The 12,690-nt window shown below is 41.9% G+C and overlaps 1 protein-coding gene across 2 annotated transcripts in view; it reads left to right on the top strand.

The window, feature by feature from the left end:
• MTM1 (myotubularin 1) overlaps positions 1–12,690 on the top strand; it is a 115,849-nt gene that overhangs the window by 24,359 nt on the left and 78,800 nt on the right. For both annotated transcript variants that reach the window (XM_084790399.1, XM_084790398.1), the window contains exon 4: positions 58–152. In XM_084790399.1, coding sequence (XP_084646525.1) covers positions 58–152 — 95 coding nt within the window. The remainder of the gene's footprint in view (positions 1–57; positions 153–12,690) is intronic.

The raw sequence follows: 12,690 nt of genomic DNA, 5'->3' as shown, positions 1-12,690 counted from the left end.
TGTGTATCCTGGTATATATTTCCATTATTTTAGGGTAATTTGTTTTTATCTTACTAGACAAAGAAGTTATTTACATATGTCCTTTCAATGGCCCCATTAAGGGAAGAGTTTACATCACAAATTATCGTCTTTATTTAAGAAGTTTGGAAACGGTAAGTAGATCATAAAGATCATAAAGATGACCCTAACTGTTAAAGATGATGCTAAACTGTTTCTCTTCTACCTTGCAATATTGACTGTGGATCTGATTAACATGGGGGATATATTTGCTTCTTCATTCTTATTTTTTTTTTTGCTCCTGCAATATTGATATGACATGAACATCTGTTTTTGTAGGCAGAAGAATAAAATATTCAAATAGGTTTTATCCTTCAGAATAGAGAGGAGAGGTGGTTTGAGTAAATTGGTATAGGACAGTGGTTTTTAACTAGAAGCACAGATGAGAATCAACAACTTATAGATTGTTAAAAAGCTATACAGAAGCTCCTGATTCATTGTATCAGAATGTCTAAAACATCACAGAGGAAGATGTTGATGTGAATCCTTGTTTAAAGCCTACCACTCTAGAACTTTCTAGGCATCCTTTTACAAACATTAAAGTAGCAGGGTAAAACTGGGATGAGTGACATGGAGTACTGCTACTTACTTTTTCAACCCATGGCCATAAAATATTTGTCACTACATTTCAAGGGATATTTCTATTGATGAAGCAATGACACGGAGCTGAGATACCCTAGAAGGACAAGAGAAAATATATAGTTACTGTGTCTTTCCCAGTAGAACGTGTGGTAGATGGAATAGGTTATCATGGTTTTCACCAGAATGCATGGGGCAGGTGATTCCATATACTCCTGTCAAATAAGTTTAGGGTACGTGGAAGAGTAACCTGTTATTGCCTTGTATATACGCCACTATGAGACTGATGGAGGAAATCTAGCTTCTGTTTGTTTGTTCATTTGTTTTTGCTTTTAGCTATCCATTCTTTTTTAAAAATTTATTATAATTTATTCAGATTACATCCCGATTGTTATCCCCTCACTTGTATCTTCCCGTTCCCACCCTCCCTCTCTCTTCCGCCCCATTCCCCTCCCCTAGACCTCTGACAGAAGGGGACCTCCTCCTTCACCATATGACCACAGCCTATCAGGTCTCATCTGGATAGCCTGCATCCCCTTCCTCTGTGTGCTGCCAGGCCTTCCCCTCAAGGGGAAATGATCAAATTGGGAGCACCAGAGTTCATGTCAGAGGCAGCTCCCACTCCCCCCGACAACCATGGAGACTGAGCTGTCCATTGGCTACATCTGAACAGGGGTCTAGGTTTACTGCATGCATTGTCCAGCTGTGCATTCCTTAGCACAGTTCTGATATATACTCATTTGTATCTTTTGATCTTTTACTATGTTCATTATTATGTCTGAATTCCAAAAATGCTAGTTGATATTCTTGTTGCCCTGGCTTCTTGTAAGTCCTGTAGGATATATACAGGAGCAAGCTGCAATGACCTGGAATTCACACATTTTACCTGTGTGAATCAGTAACTTAAAGAATGGACATAAATGAATGTTCTGGTTTTCCAGAATGGAAAGGAAGATCCTGGAAATTTACAGAAAGCTTGATATCACTCTTTGGCAATTGATCATTTTAGTGTTCGATGGCTTAATTACATAGGAAACAAGCCATTAGGAATATTGTTGACATTATTTTTATAGAATCAAGGAATGACACAATTCCTGGGAAAGACAAGCTAAATGGTAGCAATATATTCAGATGGGGTTACAGACTGCCTAATAAAAGCTTAATGATAGCTGGGAATGGTGATCATTAACACCTTGCTGCGTGGGGTGCTTCCTCACTGTCCATAATGTAATGCGTGGCTGAGATGCAAGAAGCAACAGATTAGCCAATGTCTAGAGTCAGCATTTAAATTTACTGTAATTGGCTAGAATGTTGGATACAAGTAATATAACATTAAAGTACATAGATAGCATCTCCTTAGTGAAAAATAAATCGTACCATTAAAGGATGAAGGTCTAAACAGGAATCTAAGCTTTGGAATCAGTAATTGAGTATTACTTGTTTAAAAATAATGCACCTCTTTTGAATTCAAAGTATAATATAATGAATGCCTAGATAAAATGAGACAGTAGTCCTGCCTGTAGTGATGTTATAAAATCCTGCTGCCACATTTTTAAGAGATCCATTGAGCTGGGCGTGGTGGCATATGCTTTTAATCCCAGCACTTGGGAGACAGAGGCAGGCAGATCTCTGTAAGTTCAAGGCCAGCCTGGTCTACAGATCAAGTTCTAGGACAGCGAAGGCTACACAGAGAAACCCTGTCTCAAACAGAGAGAGAGAGAGAGAGAGAGAGAGAGAGAGAGAGAGAGAGAGAGAGAGAGAGAGAGAGAGAGATTGGTAGACAGTTTAAAGATAGCTAGGTTGATGAGGGGACCAGTGTATCAACAATGACTAGTATACACATTGGTCCTTTTTTCTATAGGACACTATAGAAACAGCATAAAGGAGTCTTTGCTACTTGTTTGTTTCTTTTTGTTGTCACTGTGAGTGACTCAACCTAGAGTCATTTGGAAAGAGGAAACCTCAGTTTAGGAATTGCCTACATTGGGTTGGACTGTAGGCAAGTCTTTGGGGTGTTTTCTTGATTGTTGATTTGACATGGGAAGGTCCAGCCACAATGGCCTGTATAAGAGAAGTAGCTGAGCAAGGCAGAGACAGCACAGCAGTGAGCATCATTTCCCCCAGGGTTTCTTCTTGAGTTCCTCCATCCAGGTCCCTGTCTTGAGTTTACTACTCTGACTTCCCTTCATGATTGACTATAATCTTCAAGTAAAATAAACCCCTTCCTTCCCAGGTTGTTTTTAGTCATGTTTATCACAGCAATAAAAAGTAAACTAGTACAGGAAGCATGCTAGAGCTATTTTTGAATATTGAAGTGCCTTTCTGTGGACCAGTGGTTAGCCTTGGTTTGTACAGTTCCCAGGGCTTTCATAGGGATAGATGGAGATGCTTGCTGCTAACATATAAGAATTATCAAAAATTAGAATTATAGCTGTATCACAGGGCCTTTCCCCTGAAGATACTGCTGGCTTGTTGACTAGCCATGCATATCTGGTTTCATTTTACCCTGTCCTTGATAATGAAATGGAGAAGTTATTCAAATTGTGGTGACATAATGAGGCTGCCTATATTCTGTGGTTTTGACTACATGAAACAATAAAATTATTTCTAAATAAGAGTCCATGGGGGAATATATATGAAAACTTTCAGTTGTTGGGATATCCAGAGTAGAATTACACATGATTAATATTTATCTCATTTATTGGTATTTCTCAAAAATACCTCAAATGAGTATGTATTACTTTCATAATTAAAAAAAAATCACTTAACAGTCTTTATTTCTTTTTTCTATATTTTAAAGTAGAATTCATGCTCTTTTCTTTTAAAAATGTTTTTAATTGAAATGAAGTTACATCTCTTTCTCCCTTTCCTCCCTCAACTCCTCCAAGTTACTCTCCCAAAAAGTCCTCTCATGTTGCCCGCTCTCAATTTGATAGTCTTTTATCATTTACTGTTTTTGTTGCACATGCATATAAATGCATGTTCATTGATATTGCTACTGTTCCAGGCTTGGGTACGCAGCTATTTCTACAGGAACTGTTTCACAGTAGACTATCAGGTGTTCTACCTCTTATGATCTTTCCACCCCTTCTTCCATGATGTCTTCTTTGAGCCATAGGACTTGGGGCTGGGCTCCTCAGAATCCATTGATCTCTACATTGTATCCAGCTGTGGTTTTGTGTAATAGTCTCCATTTTCTGTAAAGAGAAGCTTCTTTGATGAGGGGTGATAATTACATTTACCTGTGGGTCTAAGGAAAAGGTTTATAATGTGGTAAGGGATTATTATGCTGGTCTAACAAAGTGGCAGCACTAGGTTCTTCTCTAAGGTCCATGACCTCATTAGCTCCTAGAAACTGACTGTTTTCCATACCATACATGATTTTCTTTGTTTACACATGGTACCCTGTAGGATACGGTTTGGCTTCTTGTTTCTGTGACTGTCATCAGCATCCTGTTTCCCAAAAAATAGAATTCATTCTCCTGGATGTAGCTTAACTCCTTCTGATATCTCCAACCATTCCAAGCTGTCTGTTCTCAACCCCTTCCCTTTTCCCATCATGTAAATGTCCTTCTCCCTGGATGCCACTTTCAAAAGTTGGTTCTTTCCGGTCAGAATCTGCCTCAAAAGTCATGTCCTTTTTTGGAGCTCCCCTGCCACCTGCTCTTTAGATTTCCTCAAAGTAACCACTCCATGTCTGCCTCCCAGCAGTCCTTATCATACTTTTCAGTTAATACGTGACTGCTCTGAAACCAACTTTGCTACATGTTTAATACCTGCTTTCCACGTTTGGTTTTTCTGTTGAGCACTGGTCACTGTTTCTTATATTTCTCTGTTTTATCTTCTTTATTGTTGGCTTATTCATTGGTGCTCTTGCAGCTTCCTGGTGGATCCTAGTGCATTGAAGATGCTCAATCAGTAGTGCTGAATGAGAGAATTCTGTCTTATTTGCATACTGCTGTCTGTGAATTTAACAAACTCTGAATCCTTTTGATCCTCACCAGTGCAGTAGCCAGAGACAGCACACCTTCACTGAAAGTATAATCAGTGAGTAAAGTCGTGTGTTGTTCATGCTCCCTAGAAATTAAAGGCTTTGGTAGAAGCCTCAGTGGTTTGATCACAGTGTGTAGTTTACTCAATACCATTGCCTTTGGAGTTCAGAAGTCCCATAGCCACCATCTGACCTTGAATGTGCCAAGGAACTTGACTTTGATTAATACTGTGACCACAGCAGGAGCAATTGTATGCATGTGACTCCATTTAAACTAGTAGACACTCCCAAAGAATGATCCCAGGTTCTCAACCAGGGGCACACTAGATTCACATGCTATTGTGAATGAGAGAGGCCACTTAACCTCTTCTTTGCCTTGGTCTTTGACCCAGAGCCATTCTCTTTGCACCATGGTGAATCTAACACCATGTGGGGTGAATAATAACACAACATTCCTTGTTTGATCTAGAGAAGTGAGTGTGAAAATGTGGCATTGCCAATGGCAGCACATGTAATGTTACAAGGGACACAGCCTGTTTCCTGCAACCTATGTCTACTATGATTCTGCTGAACTATGACTTTTGATCTTGATGCCACAACTTCTCCCAACTTTGTCCCTTCCTAGTCCCTCCACTCCCTCTGTTTCTGGTGGTCTAATTCTTACAGAAAATTCAACCATCCCAGCACAGATGTCTGTATAGTGGTATATGAAAGTACAATATGTGGATTTGGAAGCACTCTGCCAACTAGGCCTCTCTCTCTCCATTCCTCCTGTTCAAGTTTATGAACATATGACTCATCAGCAGAATATGTATTACATGGAGGACCACATAACAGATGAACATTTCTAAAAGAGAATACCAGCTACAATGTGGACAGTGGGTAAGGGAGGAGGAAGAGGGCACTGGAAGTAGGAAGACCCACTAAAAAGTTACTTTTGTTCTCAAGGTAATCAAGAAAAGCCTAATGACAATCATAGTAGACATAGGTTGGAGGAAACAGGCTGTGGACAACTTAGGGGGATTTGGGTAGGCCATTATAAGAAGGGAGCTGAGGAGCATCCAGTCAAGAGTGACTCCTGTGACTTTTCTTCTTGAGTGATCAGACCTGATCTTATTCATTAATGGCTCTGTCTGGAGAAGGGAGTATCATATAGGTAAAGCCCAGTGGGGGGACATGATTGAGGTTTGAAATTAAACTGTACAGTTGTAATGTGGGACTATCTCCAGTGTAGTTGGAAATATATGTTAACACTACATTGGAAGTGGTAAAAAACCACCCAGTCTCTGGGATTCCCCAGGAAGAGGGTGTGCTCTAAAAAGAAATATAGGCTCAGTTGAGAAGCACCCTGGGTGACAGGAGCCTAGTGGGAAAGCAAAGCAGCATGACTCAGAACTTCTGGAAAGATTGTGAGTTTAGGCTCTGCTAGAGCTCTGGAGGAGAACAGAATCTTGGGAAGGAGGGGGGGACGGATGGATGGAGGGACAGACAGGTGGAGAGATGCTGGCCAGGGTGGAAAATGGTTCAGGCATGAGGGAGATTGGCCAGGGTCAAAAATTGTAGAGGTGTGAGGGAGATAGTGGGAGAATAGGTCAGGGATGGATGCCATGTGGAGTTCATAGGAGCACTAGTGAGCAGAGATTGTATGAGAAGGGAGTCCAGCCTTTGTTCCTCCCAGTCTTGTCCTTGCAGTGAAGTTCCTTAGCTCCCAGGCCCTGGTGAGCCCTCCTTCATCGTTTCCATCCTTGCCATGGTTCCATCCACCACTGTGGTAGATTGAATGTAATTGCCCCTTATAAGCCCATAGGTGTAGCACTGTTAGGAGATCTGACCTTGTTGGAGGAAGTGTGCTTTGAAGTCTTATATATGCTCAAGCCACGCCCAATGGGACAGTCTCCTTTTGCTGCCTCCAGATCAATATGTGGAACTCTAGGCCCCTCAAGGGCCATATCTGCCTGCACACTGCTATGCTTCCCACCATGTTGAGAATGGACTAAACCTTTGAAACTGTAAGCCAGCCCCAATTAAATGGTTTACTTTATAACAGTTGCCTTGGTCATGCTGGCTCTTTACAGCAAGAAAACCCACACTAAGACAACTACCTTGTATCAGATGTGTCTCTCTGCAGCTAGACTTTTTTTGTTAATTAAGTTATTTATTTACTTTACATCCCAATTGCACTTTCCCCTCCCTCCTCTCCTCCCAGTCCCTCCCTAGCACCTTCCCTCTCCCCACCCACCCCTCTTCCCTTTCTCCTCTGAAAGAGCAGGCCTCCCATGAATATCAACCAGCCTTGACATATCAAGTTGCAATCAATATGACTAGGCGCATCTTCTACTGAGGTTAGACATGGCATCCAAGTTAGGGGAAAGAGTCCTAAAGGGAGGCAACAGTGTCATGGAAAGCCCCTGCTCCTTCTTTTAGGAGTCCCACATGAAGACCAAGCTGCCCAACCGTTACATATGTGCATAGGGCCTAGGTCCATCCCATGCATGCTCTCTGGTTGGTGGATCAGGCCCAGTTCAGTTGATTCTGGAGGTTCTCTTGTGATGTCTTTGACTCCTCTGTCTTCTTCAATCCTTCCTCTCACCCTCTTCTGTATAATTCCTCAAGCGCTGCCTGATGTTTGGCTGTGGGTCTCTGCATCCATTTCCATCACCTGCTGGATGAAGCCTCTCTGATGACAGTTAAGCTCCTGTCTATAAGTATAGCAGAGTATCATTAATAGTTCCAGGGTGGGCTCCCTCTCCTGGCATGGGTCTTAAGCTGGGCCCTTCCCTCAATTTCTGTTCCATGATTTACCCCTGCATATCTTATAGACAGGACAATTGTGCATCAAAGGTTTTGTGGCTGGGTTAGTGTCCCAATCTCTCCATTTGGAAGTCTTGCCTGGTTACAGGAGATGGCTGGTTGAAGGTCCATATCCTCCACTGCTAGGAGTCTCTTGCAACTAAAGTTGACAGTTACTGGGCTGCTCTTTGTGTTTATATGTTGTTTGTGTGCACCTGTGTGTAGAGTTCAAGTGATAACTTTTAGGAGTCCATTCTCTCCTTCTAATATGAATCAAACTAGCTCATCAGGCTTTCACTGCGCTATCGCTATCACCACCATCAACACACACACACACACACACACACACACACCCACCCCACACACACCCCCCACACCACACACACACCCACCCCACACACACACCGCACACACACACACACACAAACACACACACCACACACACACCACACACACCCCCACCCACACACACACCGCACACACACAAGAAAAAAACCTTTCTTTTATGCTCCAGTTAACTGCTGGTGGAGGTTCCTTGACTTTCTTCCTGGCAACCCAGACTCATAGCCAAGTTGTTTCTCAGTTTCTTCAGTAGGTGCCGTTTTTCAACCTGTCATCCTGAAGGTACCATGTCATCTTGTCCCCTCTCTAATCCCTACAGGACCTATATTATTTCTCTTCTGTGTGCCCTACTTTTATAGGAGATCTCTCGCTAGCCTTCGCGGCTGGGCCATTCCAGTTTCCCTGCTTCCAGTCTTCTCTATTGCTTTCTCTCTAGCTCCTTGGCACTCGTCTGCTGTCTCTTTAGTCCTCATCTTAGAGACAGCTTTTACAGACACCTCAGCTACTTATGTAGGGCCCTGTGCAAGCTGCTCCTGGCCCATCTTCTTAGCATGCCTCTGGCTCCCTGCTGTGCTATATGTATGATACACTGTCTCCTGTAGAGTACCCTTGCTGTCCCTAGACCAACCCTGTGCTTCTCCTCTGGGCTTTTCTCCAGACCATTTCCTCCAACTAAAACATGTTAATTTCCAGCCTATCCCTACCATCACCTTTCTCACCCCTTTAATCCTGATTTTGGCATATTTAACATAGAGCATTTATAATAGATCCACCATTCAAGTGAAGAAATCCTGTCTTCTGTTCCTCCTTTACACCAGGGATAATGGCTATCTTCAAGTTATGTTTCTTACCCCAAGCCCTGCCCACATCGTGCTGGAAACCAGAAAAGAATACAGAAAATGTATAGGCAACTGAAGAAGCCTTCCAAATGAGCAGATCACTGCCTTTATCAGTAGAGTTCAGCTCACGGTTTACACTTGCTGCTGCTGTGAGAAACATGTTGAGTAGAATGTTTTCATTTTCTGATACACCAGAAACAGCATGTTTGTTCCTTAATTAAATTCAAAGAGAAATCCCTAGCTTGGCTTTTTTTCTAAAAGATTGTAAGTGATTTGATTCTCTCTTACTTGTTTTAGTACAGGGTGCCTTGCCATAATGCCTATGTTTGCCTTCAATCAGTGGTTCTCCCACCTCCCCACCACACTGGGATTACAGTTACTGTGTACCACCATGGCCAACAGTAAATCTGTTCTTATAGCATTACTCAAACATTCTTGAATCTTGTTCTGTTTTCAACAGAAGGCTGAGCTTCGGTGACAGCAGAGTACACGTTGAATTTGACTCTGTAGAGGTGCTTGTGTGCAGGCCTAAGACCGTGTAATCTGTCTGCTTCATCTTCTTCCTGAAGTTTCCTTTCAATACAGAGATGGGGTGCAGAAAAACCAGATGGGTAATCTGTCTGCATGTCCTTCATAGCTGTGAAGTGATCTTCAGACAAAGGCTGGGTGCCGTTCTGCTTAAGAGCTGGGCACTTGGCTTCCTCCAACACCATCACTAGCTGCCACTGGAACCAGAAGCTCTGGCTGCACAGGAAAGGGATTCAAAGTTTACCTTTCACTGTGGCCATTTGGAAACCAAACCCAGATTGTTGTCTAGTGAAAAAGCTAAATAACTTCAGAATAAGCAAAAGAAAAAGTGATTCTTTAAGTATTTTTAGTTTCAAAAAATGCATTGGAAGCTTAGGATCACCTTTTTACAATTGTGGTCAATGAGCTTGTAACCTGCCTCCATTTACTTGTCTGTTTAATTTTTATTTACTTAATTTTTTTGAGATACTGTAGCCCAGACTGCTTTGAAGTTCATTGTGTAACCCAGGTTGGTATCAAACTTGCAGCAAATCTCCAACCTTAGTCTCCTAAGTACTTAGTTTATACATGTAAGCCACCATGCCTGCCAATGTCCTTTTGGTTTCAAGGGAATTATATAATACTATGTATAATATAATAATATAGGATGCTAAACTGTATGTTGAACATCCCAGTGCTAAGATGTGAATGCTCTCACATCATCATGTTGCTTAAAGATCTCAGCAGTAAAAAGCATTGGCTGTTTTCCCACAAGTCCTGAGTTCAATTCCCAGCAACCACATGGTGGCTCACAATCATCTATAATGTGATCTGATGCCCTCTTCTGGCCTGCAGGTGTAAATGCAAGCAGAGCATTATATACATAATAATACATCTTTTTAAAAAAAACCTTAAGATTTTGGAGCTTTTCAAGGTTGTAGATATTTAACCAATAAATTCCATATTCCAAATCCAAAATATCACAAATGTAAAAATCATTGATGTCTGAAACATTTCTGGTACAAGCATTTTGATAAAAGCTATCCAACTTGTTCAAGTGTACTTTTTTTTTCTTTTCAGCATTACATCATATCTTTATATTGTTGCAACAAAATGAATCCTATTTTTAGGTTTAAAATCCTCTTGTATTCAGAATATATGCATCATATCATCAAAATGTCTGTAGAGCACTTGCCTAGTGTGCATGAAAACTTGGGTTTGATTCTTAGCACACAGCAAATAAAGAAGTTCTCTTCCTATCACTAATTCTTTGCTCCATGTTCCCATGCCAGTGCCCAGGCCCAAACTGAGGATGGCTTGCCTGAATCCTGGTATTCTGCTGTTGTGTAACAGATTTAACTGATGAGATCCACTTCAAGTTAGGCCTTCAGCCCTCAGAACAGATCTGATCGTTGCTTTTAATTTCACATTGAATTCTTGCCACATCTCTATCAATCTTTTAAATGACCTACATTTTTTATGATTCATATTCCCCTTTTCTTTATTTTTCTTTCTTCGTTTGTTTATTTTTGATAGGGAGGTATTGAGACATGATCCCATTAAACTTAAACTAAGAATGACCTTGTACTTTTTTTAAAAATTGAGACCAGGTCTCAGTATGTAATTGTGGCTGACTTGCTACCCTCCATGTATGCCAGGGTGGCCTTTAACACACTCTGCCCCCTCGTTGGTGTTGGAATTAAAGGCTTGAGTCACCACACCTGGCTCAACCTGAACTTCTGATCCTTCTGCCTCTGTCTCCCAAGCGCTAGGTTTACCGATGTATGCCTGTTGTGGTCCATACTCTAGCTTACTTTGTCTCTTGTTCTGTTGAAAAGATGTCAGCCTCTCTGGGCTTCCGTACACTCCGTTTCCCAACCTGAGGATTCCCAATATTACCAGCCTTTCCTTCCTTCCTTCACATAGGAAAAAACAACATGTACACTTTGCCAAAGTGTATATATACGTCTCCTGGAACCTTTCACTACTTTTCTTTCTACCTCCTTTGGAGCGTTAGCACCACTTGTTTTGAGTGTTACAGTTTTGGTTTTCATCAGTTTTATACCCTCTATACTGTGCATAACTAGTCAAGACTCTTCATTTAAAAAAATCTTTTAAAAGATTGTGTGTGTGTGTGTGTGTGTGTGTGTGTGTGTGTGTGTGTGTGTGTTTTGCCTACATGTAGATATAAGTACCATGTGAGAGCCTGGTGCCCATAGAGGTGAAAAGAGAGCATTAGATTTCCTGGAACTGGACTCACAGATGGTTGTAAGCCACCATGTGGGCACTGGGAACCAAACCTAGGACCTCTGAAAGAGCAGCAAGTGCTCTGAACCACTTAGCTGTCTTTCTAGCCCCCAAAATTCCTCATCTTTTTATATGTAGATTTATATTATTACACACACACACAATATATTACCTATAGCAAGGAGAAACAAGACACAATCAGGAATTATATAAATGTTACATTCTTAGTGTTTTGGCTACTTGTATTTGACAGCCTTGAAGAAGACATCTTTCCTATCTTGGTGCATCTACATTTCTGAATGTAAATCAGTCTCCATCACATACTGTCATTATCAACTTAGAACACCTATCTAGACCTAAATACATCTTAACCCCTAAACAACTAAGCTTCATTGTAAAACTAAGCTACCTGGTCTTCAACTCCCTCAGGGACTTAAGAAGGAGTAAACTTGACTATCTGAGTATGCTGGGAGTGCAGGTCAAAATTCCTCATCTTAAAACACCGTCTTCTCTCCTCACTTTGGACTGCTGCTTCCACTTCATGACAATTCGCTCCTTTGCCTCTCAAGGCCTAGCTTCTGCTTGCTGGTTAAACTACTCATTCACTGCTCAGTCTTAAAGCCTTTGACTGAGTCCTCAGCTGTCTACCTTCTCTAGAGTGCTTAATATTTTTCACTCCTCCTTTCCTTTTCTCCATGCCTTTGTGGTCCTCCACCCACTTCTGCCTTTTGCCTTCTATGCAGTTCACTGTCTTTCTTCCTGATGCCTCAGTCTGTGTTTTCCGTGGAGCTCAGTCTTCATTTCTTTATCAGCTGTCAATTGTTTTCCAGCCCTATGGATGCAGGCCCAGTCTTTCCTTCTTAACTCATAGATGATTTGAAAGCCTGCTCTGTGATGAGCATGGTGCCACATGCCTGGGTATAGTTGGAACACAGAAGGTACAGTGCCTCCCTCATGGAGCTTGTAGTTGTAATGGGATGGGCGTTCTCCGCAGAAACATAGCTGTACCTAGTCAGAGGCTGTGAGCAGTGCTGCATGGAAGGGCAAGAGTAAGAGGAACCTGGGGAGTAGTCCAGAGAAAATGGCATTTGACTTGTGGTCTGAAGACTGAATGTGAGTTACCTGGAAGTGGGGTAAGGCTAGGGAGGCCAGGAGGAAGCAAGAGAGTAGCGTGTGAGAATACTTGAGACCAAAAGGAGCGCAGACAGTGATAACGTGGTTAGGGGATAATAGGTGAGTCTGGCAAGGGATAAGCCAAGTGAGGAGGAAGCTAGGCCTCACCAACTCCCGTAAAGAGCTGGCTGTGTGCTTTGAGGGCCAGTCCTTGTGCGTCAGCCT

Source organism: Acomys minous (genome assembly GCF_964271855.1).
Source record: "Acomys minous genome assembly, chromosome: 7".
NCBI lineage: Eukaryota > Metazoa > Chordata > Mammalia > Rodentia > Muridae > Acomys > Acomys minous.
Note: the sequence above shows the minus strand (reverse complement) of the source record. Positions and strands in the feature narration are given on the sequence as shown.